Consider the following 10,577-nt stretch of genomic DNA (forward strand, 5'->3'; position numbering starts at 1 on the left):
GAATGAAGAAGATAGCACAATTGGTAACAAGGAGAGACTTGCAAGTATAAAGTCGTTGTTCAATGTCTCTTCCAAACACTACATAATAAATTTCTATTTATGCCTCCTCTTAAATATGAGATCCTCTATCACTTTCTCTCAATCACTAACTCCTAGTAATCAACTTGAATAGCAACTCTATTGATAGATGAATATATAACTCAATTAACACAAACCAACAACTATGTCAAACTAATAAAACATAGTGTGGTGTACACAAAGATTCTACCCTAACTTTATTATGACATTAACATGAAATACATATTACAAATAAATACTTGAGTCCTAACACAATAATACTAGCACTAATGATTAAAACTTAAGCCTCCTTATTTATAAATTGAATATTTTATTAAAAATAAAAATATTGCTAAACGAAATGACTATAGCATGAATATAATAAAAAATTAAAAGAAATAATATTTAGTTAAAATTTACATAAATAATATTTTAATTTTCTATTAATATTATATAACATTATAACAATAAGGGTGCAATTCATTTGGGGCTAATAATCAATCATTCGGGTAATCAAGCCCGGTTCGGTTAAGAAATAAAAGAAATAAAAAAAACGCATAAATAAGTCAGTTCAAAATATTGCTCTGAAGATTTATCAAACCCTAGCGCAGCCAGCACCACCGCCACCACCAGCACGTTCAGCCACCGTCTAGGTACTTCGCCTACATAACTAAGTTTATATTTTTCCTTTCTTCAATTTGTTTGTGGCTTACTGCGAATTTGCGAATTTTAACAGTGTTGTGAAAAGGGAGATGGGGACCAAGGCAAAGAAAGCTATGAAGAAGAACATGAAAAGGGTTACCGCTAAAATTAAGCCTTCCGAGGGTGCTGATTTTTTGGTACATCCAACTTCATACTTGACCATTGATTTTTTGGTACATCTCAATTCTTTTTTTCAAATTGTTGCCGACTGATTTTGTGTTGTAGCCTTTAGCGGGTGGTCCGGGTCGCAAACTTCCTGAATTGAAACCTCTGGAGAACACTTCACCTGTTTTGTACATTGGTAGAATTCCACATGGCTTCTATGAGAAGGAGATGGAAGGTGCTTACTTACAGTTTTACATTTTTCGTTATGTTTATTGTTTCTTCATATTTTAACATTGTTTTTTTTGCTGGATTGGTCTTTGCAGCTTATTTTGCACAATTTGGAACCATCAAGAGAATGAGAATAGCCCGAAATAAAAAGGTCAAGTTCGCCGCATGCTTGTATTAACTATCAATATCACAATGATTTCTGCTTTGCTATTTTACACTGTGCTCTATAATTTTGATGATAATTTTTCTGGAGTATGTCATTCTAATGTACATTTATCTTGTAATTCACATTGCAAAATCGTTGCATTTATTGTAAAGTATCCCGATTATTGCGCTTTTAACATCATTGGTGTACCAGGGTATACATCTTTCGTTATATATATTGTGCCCCTTGTTGATCATACTCATTTTTTTTCTTGTTTAACAGACCGGAAAATCTAGACATTTTGGGTTCATAGAATTTGAATCACCCGAGGTAACTGTTGTTTCATTTATATGATTACTGTGGGTTTGATTTTTGATTATAATCTTTGTTGTAAACTCTTGTTTGTGCTAACATTTCTATATGTTTTATAGGTTGCAAAAATTGTTGCTGATACTATGCACAATTATTTACTTTTCGAACACCTTCTTCAGGTTTATGTGGTGCCTTTAGAAAATGTTCATCCAAGATTGTAAGTTACTGTTTCAGACTTGTTTTTTTTTCTCTTTCTTTTCCTGTGTTTAAGTTTAATATGCCATAAAGGAAATTCTATTGGAGAATCAACTATTCCCGGGTAGTTTACTAGAATGGAATCATATGATAGGAAAATCAGCATATAAGCCTACATATCCCCTTATATATCTAAGGTAAAAATGATTATGGTTATGGTTCCATGGTGCAATAACACTTTCAAAGTCGCAGTTTGCGGGCTTTTTCGGTTGGTTATCCCCTTCATCCATGATGCTTTTTCGGATCCCTTCCCCCAAAGAAATTAGAGTGGCGCACAAAACATGCGATGAAATCATGTGTAGAAATAAATTTGAATCAGTAGTATATTACATGTCATGCCAGATGTTAATTAATTTGTTTCGTCAATAACATCAAGATGGTTAAATGAAAAGGTGATGTTTTTCTTTGTAGATGGAAAGGATTCAATTACCGTTACAAGCCCTTGGACTCTCTCCAAATCGAACGAGAGCGACATGACAAGGTATCTATCTAGTGTGACAAGAAAGTATATCTTTAGTGTTTTTATTAGTCTGGTGCTCTGTATACAAAGAAAATGTATTCATAGTTGTCATTTTTCAGGAAAGGACACTGGAAGAACATAAGAAGTTGGTTGACAGAGTTATGAAACGTGACAAAAAACGCCGTAAAAGGATAGAGGCTGCTGGCATTGATTATGAATGTCCCCAGATTGTAGGCTTTTTTGCGTTTATTAATCTTTTTACTTATTATATGTTTTGACTGTCCATGTCTTGAATTGTCTCATTTTATATCAAATTTCTGTTGCAGGTGGGTAACCTCCAACCTGCTCCAAAGAAGATAAAGTTCGAAGACTGAGTAGGTAACATGTTTTCTCGTTGAAAATTCAACCAGTCGATCCTCTCATGTTTACGTTTTGCATGTATTGCTCTAATTGCTCTAATTAGATTTTAAGGAGTAAATTCTTTTCAAATTTTATTGTATCAGACTATCAAACATAAAATGGTTGAGTTGAGTTATAATTGGAGGATACATTTTCATTCGACATATGTTGTAATTGATGTTTCTCTGGATTTATTTTCGATGTTAAACTTGAATGAAATATGATTTTGCATATTGCTCAGTAATGCTGCTCAGTAATGCTGAATGTATTATGTACACATTTAACTGATTTAGTTGTTATTTTTCCCCCTAGATGGAAGCTGATGATGGTTTAGCATGTCATGAAGGATGATGACCAGAAAGTGTTTTGTAGGATTTTTAAATTACCTAATGAACTATGGGGCAAGAGCCTCCTCCAGTTTTGTTTTTGAGAATCTCTGAACATTTAGGAAAATATTTGTGGAAGTGTAATCCATTTCACTAGTCACTAGTTTTTGTTGCAGTTGATGAACCAGTTTATTGGTTTTGGATACTGAACTAGACATTGTTGACAGTAAAGATCATACATCTTGAAATATGGATATGTTATGCTTAGGTCAAGTTGACAATTATCTTATACATGTTGAAATATGGATATAAAATGCATTTAAATTATCTAATGCTTAGGTCAAGTTCCCTGAGCAACAGTTTCTGCTATAGTTTGTTTGCCAATTAAAATGTTATAATTCTTCAGCACTGTTTTTAGGTTACAATGGAGGAAAAACAAAGTAGAAATTATAGTATTCTAGCAAAATATTTTGATATCAGTTATTTATGGACTGAACACTGCCGTTTTCCTTCATCTGAGTTAAACAAGTGGGTTTTTATAACCATTGCATGTTGAAGCTGCAAAAAGAATTGATGATACATATATTGGCAATTCACAAACCATGCACCATTGTAGCATTTTTTTGATATAGGTCCTATATTGATAAGCATATTGTTGTTATATACTCATAACAATGTTTATGTTATAATATTTTATGAGTTTTGTGTAACTCTAAAAAGCTACTGGTATATAATCAATGCTGTGTTATACTGATTTTACCAGTTATGTGTAACTCAAAAAAGCTACTGGTTTACTATTATTATAAAGACAAATTAAACAAACAATTTTATAAACACAAATTGAATAGAAATTTAATTTATTTGTTTACTATTATAAACACAATTATAAATACTAATTGAACAAATAATTTTATATGTCAACTCCATAAAATAGAAGAGATATTATCATTCTTCTCCAAAATTATAAAAGTTGTTGCAGTATTGATCTTGTCATTCCTCTACAAAATTATGAAAAACTACTGCAACAATTCAAAAAAGACATCCATGTTTAAAGAATACCATCTTCTTTGTTCTTCATTCAACATTAAAAGACTCCTACAATTACAAAAGTAAAATACATAATGTCATTAGAAACTACAAATATATAAATATTTTTATTCTTGATGATAACTTATCTTACCATTAACAATTTAGTGAAACTAAATTGATTTCCACTTGTTTGAGATGATTTATAAGGATTGATCAACTTGCTTCCACTTGTTTGTAATATCTCATAAGGATGTGCCAAACTAGATGTTCCACTTTCTATTTGACTTAAGGATTCAACATCCTTCAATGATCATAAAAAAATTAGCACATAATAAATACAATGGTAAAATAATGGATTTTCCAATTATTGAGTTTGAAAATACTCCATGATACAACCAATTTCTTCACACACCATGCTTCGTTGTCTTCTTTCTTTGAGGTAGTTCCTGGAATCCGGTCGTATATAACCAAGATCAGTTCTTCCTCCAGCATGTGCACTCATAAGTTGAAATGAAGCCTTTTGCTCAACCAGAGTCCTCTGCCAATTCAATCTCATGTGCTTGAACTTCAGATATTTTACAATGTGATGCTAGCATGTGTGTTGTTTCAACAAATTGTAAAGGATGGTTATGCTTATAAACTCTTGATTACAAATTTTTTATTCTTTGCAGTAAGTGCAATTCTTGCTCGAGACCCATTTGTTGTTTCAGCCTTAGGATTCTTAACTAAAAAAGATCTTTTATCTGCCGTTCGATTACCCTCCTTGCAACAAACAAATCGGCATGATCTAATGGATCCATGTTTTTTTGTTGAGGTATTGTTTTCTTACTCCAAAATCAATTGCTTTTCCATAATCAAGCCAAAATTTCCAAACTTCATCTATATTGTCAAACTTCATGCCAACACTAGGTATTATGTTGGTTGTCATTATTAAACCAAATCTATCAAATTCAAACATATATACTAGGATGATAATATAATATCATAAAAATTTAAATAAATTTTGTTTAAAGATAGCAGTATCCAATCAAAATTCATGAATTACAAAGTTTAGATAATTTTACTTAAAAGGCATTGGTACCCAATCAAAACCGATTGATACTTAATTTAGTTAACTGTGTGACTGTGCCATTTTAATGACTACAACAAATCACTATTCCTTGTTTTTTTGTCAACAACCTGTAATTATTTACATCTTATTTTGTTGGAGTGATTTATCCGATTAAAATTTTGTGAGAAGATTAATGTAATTGATAATTTTTATATCACAAATTATATTTTAGATTTCAATAGTTTGAATAATTTGAACAACTAAATTAATTGAATGTAACAATTTTAATTATTATCTTACTAATTAACTAAAGATAGAATGGAATTTCAAATATTTATTAAGGTCAATTAACTATTAAAAATTCGGAAGATGCAAAAAGTAAAATTTATTGTTATATAATCATGAAATGCTTAGTTTTTTTAACAGATAAACAAAAATTCAAAAGTAAAATTTATTGTTAGAAAAACATAAATTTATGCAAGATTATAATATAATGAACAAATAAACATGAAAGAAAATGCAACATTATTCATGGAACAAAATTCGACGTAAACTCATTGAATCTGAAATGAGAAGTCCAATATATGAAGTGCAATATATTCGCTAGCAACAATCTAAGTATACATGTTAAAGCATCAAAGTATAATTCTTAAATCCTAATCAATGTAACTCACTATGAAGATGTTAAACTAAGTTAATATGAAAATCCACATATATACTTGAATTTCAATAGAATATGTTAAACTAAGTTAATATGAAAATCCACATATATACTTGAATTTCAATAGAATATTAATATCAATGTAATAACTTGACTTAAATATAAATAGACGTGAAAATTAGTAAGTGACTGTGTCATGCCAATAAATTTCTCATCAATCAAGTTAACCAATGCATTAGGGGCCACACAAGGTTTAAACTCGATATTACATTTCTTAATCATATGACTTAGTTTTCTATAATTGAAGCAAGAGAAAACAACAATGTCATTTCTTTGTGATGGTGATTGTTGCCTATCAATTATAGTAATTGAGACCCTTAAAGGGTTCATATTCTTAATTCGGCTCACAACGTTGCAGTTCTAATTCTTTAATAATTTTCCAAAAGACTTAAGAACTACACCAAATTTATTTTTTGTTGTTTGAAAGAACCAAGGCTTTTTCTCTTTGATCATGTCTTTAAGACTCTTCTTCAATTCAAAGGCGAATAATTAGTCTCTCAATTAAAAATTGTTTTATTTTGTAGCAGAACATAATTTTTAAAAACATTCAATCCAGGGAGAAGTTTGTCAATAATAAAAGAAATTTGAAATTGTTCACCTAAACACACAACTTTTGTAATGATCTTATCAGTAATCTTTTGAAGTTCACAACATTGAGTCTCCACAGACCTTTCATCTTTACCATTTGATACTTGAGGTAGCGGCTAAGAACATACTTCTTTGTTCCAGATTCTTCAGTATCATATTTATTTTTCAAAGCTTCCCATACATGTTTAGCAATCTCGTAGTTATTTTAGTAATCATACATATCATCAGTGAGACTCTTTTAAATTTGGTTTTTGCAAAGATAGTCATTATCTTTATAGATGGCTATTTTTTCTGAGTCGTAAGTCATCTGCTTTAGCTTTTGCAGCAGAGTATAATTCAGACGAGTTAAAAGTTTTGTTTGAATTTAATTTTGTTACCATTAGTTTATTTGGTTGACCCAGAAGGAATAATAGGAATATCCTCAATCAAAACGTGGGCAACCTTTTTTAAGGTTAAGAAAATTTTCATTTTAGCTAGCAAATGTATGAAGTGAGAATCCTCAAACTTAAATGGTCTGTTAGAGACAATGGTCGCATAATTACTAATAACTTCTTCGATAGCCAAGGTTTGTTGTTTTACGATTTTGAAAAATTGTCAGTGAAGAAATTATACGAGTCACAGAACAATTCGCTCTCTTTAAGACATTTCACGGCACTGCTCAAAATTATGCAAAGCATTCAAACTACCGCGTCGCCTCTAGGATAAAACATCTCAGTTCTATATTGTACGATTACTACTTGCACGGTAGATAATTGGTCTAGAAGTATATCTTATGATGGTTCAAAAACCATTTGAATATGGTATAAATACCACTCGTAGTATCTGGTATAACGACTCGTTGTAATAATTTCTCAAACCATGAGAAATTCTAATAATTCTCCAAAGAGAATTCAAAAATGGTCATTTGACCATTCAAAATGATTTCTTAAACAAAGATAAATTTGAATAATTCTCTAAAGAGAATCCAAAAATTATACTTGAGAATTTTCCAACTCACACGAGGAGAAATTAACATAATTTTCTGAAAGAGAATTCAAGAAAATACTTAGAAAATTCAACGAGTAGAAAGAAAGGGGGAGAAGTTGGCGTTTCAACAATTAGAAAAATGCAGAGTTATGAGAGTGAGGAAGGGAAAATTCAACAAAAGAAGTATTAGAACAAGATTTGGTTATGCGTAAAATCTCTAGTTTGATGATAACAATACACATATTTTATATGTAACAATTTTGTACTCTAATAGTTTCTTGAGTGTGCAGATACTGTAGTCTAATTGATTCAGGACTCTTATATGGAAGAATCATCAGAATCATTTTCGGCGCGCCTCGGAAAGATTATTTCACCAGTTTATAAAGAAACATCAGTAGTTCTGATGAATGTTCGTTAGAAAGGAATCTCAAGTGCTTCTCATATAAGCTTTTTGCTTCAAAATCAAAAGTCAAGATTTCAAGCTCAGATAATTATGGTGGAAGATGAAATTAATAGATGAGTATGAATTTTTAGGAATGATGAAAATGAATATGATGAATGAATTTGGGTTGAAGATGAAAGAAAAATATAGATTTTTAGAGATGATGGAAGTGATTTAATTTGATATCGCCGCATCTTCAATTTTCTTTTTTGTTTGATATAACGTAATCTTCAATTGTATTGTCTGCAATTTGATTTGATTTGATATTAGTCTGTAACAAGACATTGTGACCATGTATTTTATTATCATTGATATTTTTTAAACTATTTGCTTCAACACAATCTAGCCTTATTAGGATAATATTTTTTTTTTTTAAAAAACTTGGAACTACCAAGATTGACAAATGTCAATTTGGCATAACCTGCTATACCAGGTTACTTGGTTGTTAGCATAAAAACAAATAGGCTCACTTTTGTTATAGAAAATAATAAACTCAATTGTGGTTTCTATCATGGTATCAAATTGTTAACGTGATCCTAGGTCATGGCATCTTCTTCCCCTGCTTCGTCGTTACCTTTCGCTCAGATCTCCTCCTCTCAAACTTCTGTAGCACTAGTCGCGCATGATGATGTTCATGGTTGAACCATACATAAATGTGTAATTTCAAGCTTCTCAAGCATAATTGGTTTTGATGAAGACAAAATGGACATCAAGCTTTCATAAAGGATGTGCAAAAAGAATGTCAAGTATCAAGCAAAAATACATCTTTCAAAGTCTTGAAGAAATTGTGAAGATTCAAGAATCAAGCAATAAATGGCAAAGGTATAAACAATACTCACTTTGACATATAATTGTTCACAAAATATACTCTCATGCATATCATAATCATGAACAAGTTTCATATATCAAAGAGTTCTTTCAAAACCTTTTTCAAAGTTAAAATTCAAAGTAAAGGTTTTAGGAACCGGGTTGTCCCTACAGGGGAACCGGTTCCCAGCATTCTATATTTTCACCTCTCTGTGTTTTACTATGGGGAACCGGGTTGTCCCTAGGCAGGAACCGGTTCCTCAGTTCAAAATTTGAAAATTTCTGCTGTAACGTTCAGCAGGAACCGGGTTGTCCTATGCAGGAACCGGTTCCTACTGAACCAGTGTGTTTTTCCATTGCATGTTTTCACTCAAACGAAATTGTCTTTATACCATTTAAACATTGCATTGCTTCATGGAAAAATAACCTTTTGAAGAGGTGTTTTACACACTATATATTACACATCTTTCATATTCAAAAACCACCTTCTTCATTAACAATTCATATCCATATATTCTTCATCTTTCAATATCCAAGTGTTCATAAATTCATTACTTTCAAGTGAAACTTTCTATACACATTTTCATTGAGAAAATCATTCTAAGTTTCATGCATACATTGTGAACACTTATATTCATTTTGAGAATTGTTTATTTGAAGAAGAAGATCAATCCAAGATTGATAGTGCTATACATATTTCATCTAAATCTCTTGTAAAAATTCAAAATAAATTATTCCCTTACTATCCAGGATTGTTGGAAGTAAGTGTTGTGTTTGAAGAGGATTGTTCTTCATTCACATTAGTGTTGTTTGATCTTAAAGGTGTTAAGAACCTTTGATCACCCTATAGGTTAGATAGTAAGGCATAGGCTTGTACAATAATTCTAACTATAGTGAAATCTCTTTCGTGTTTGAAAGGGGACTGGAGTACTCTCGGATTGTGAGGGGAACCAGTATATATCGTTGTGTTCTTTATCTTTCCGCATTTACCGCATTCATCACCATTAACAAGAAAAAGATAAGAACCATCAAAAGCCTTCAAATACTTAACCAAAAAGTTAGTAAATACATTCTCATAAAACCGATTATTTTTGAAAACCTAATTCACCCCCTCTTAGGCGCACTTATATACTTACAAAATGCTCACGGTCTCACTGATTTTGTTGCCTGCACTAAAATTCCTCCTCAACTTCTTGATGAATCTGCTCAAAACATTGGAATGGTGATTTTTGCTTATTTTATTTGGTTGCAAAAGGATCAGTTACTATTGTCTTGGCTCCAACCCATTCTCTCGAGCGAAATCCTCTCCCGTGTGCTTGGTTTCTTGAACTCTCATCAACTTTGGAACCATCTCTTCAATTATTTCCAAAAACATATTTGAGTTCGTGCAAGGCAACTCCGCGTTGAACTTCGGGCTACCGCCTTGGATTCACTCTCAATTTCAGATTACTCGTACAAAATCAGGACTATAATGGATGTTTTAGCCTCAATTGGGGATCATGTTCCTTTTTCTCATCATATTGAAGTGATTCTTGAAGGTTTGACTTCTTAATATGCTCTTGTTGTGTCTGTGATTAAAAGCAAGTTTGGTATCATGGATTTCGATGAAGTTGAGATACTTCTGGTTGCTCGTGAACTCCGACTTGCTAAGTTATAGAAATATTCTATTCCGGACCTTGTTTCCTTGAATCTAACTCATACCTTTCCTCATTTATCTGCTCATCCTGAGTCTCAAATTGCTAGTTCTGAGCCTGCACCTCTTTCTCTGATTGCTTCTGATCCTAAGCCTGAGTATCAGGCCTTTAGAGGTGCTAAGCCTACATGTGTGTTGGGTGAGAATATGAACCCAAAGAGGTCTAGAAGGGGTATTGAATAAACTATTTCCCTTTAAGACAATTTCAAAAACATTTTAGGTCTCATGTTTGAAATAAGAGATTTTAAGAGGCACGAAAGGAAAACACAAAAACAGGAGAGCTTAGAAGCA

At 31.7% G+C, this 10,577-nt stretch overlaps 1 protein-coding gene across 1 annotated transcript; it reads left to right on the forward strand.

Moving 5' to 3' along the window:
• The first annotated feature begins 558 nt into the window (after nt 1-558).
• Nucleotides 559-3,273, forward strand: LOC131629553 (uncharacterized RNA-binding protein C1827.05c-like). Its single transcript, XM_058900335.1, has 10 exons — nt 559-710; nt 794-896; nt 985-1,099; nt 1,188-1,243; nt 1,520-1,567; nt 1,669-1,766; nt 2,216-2,285; nt 2,384-2,494; nt 2,591-2,642; nt 2,976-3,273. Exons 2-9 carry the CDS (start codon nt 810-812, stop codon nt 2,636-2,638), a joined length of 633 nt encoding a protein of 210 aa, XP_058756318.1. The 5' UTR covers nt 559-710; nt 794-809; the 3' UTR covers nt 2,639-2,642; nt 2,976-3,273.
• Nucleotides 3,274-10,577: the final 7,304 nt, after the last annotated feature.

The sequence above is a fragment of the Vicia villosa genome, unplaced genomic scaffold (genome assembly GCF_029867415.1).
Source record: "Vicia villosa cultivar HV-30 ecotype Madison, WI unplaced genomic scaffold, Vvil1.0 ctg.000579F_1_1, whole genome shotgun sequence".
NCBI lineage: Eukaryota > Viridiplantae > Streptophyta > Magnoliopsida > Fabales > Fabaceae > Vicia > Vicia villosa.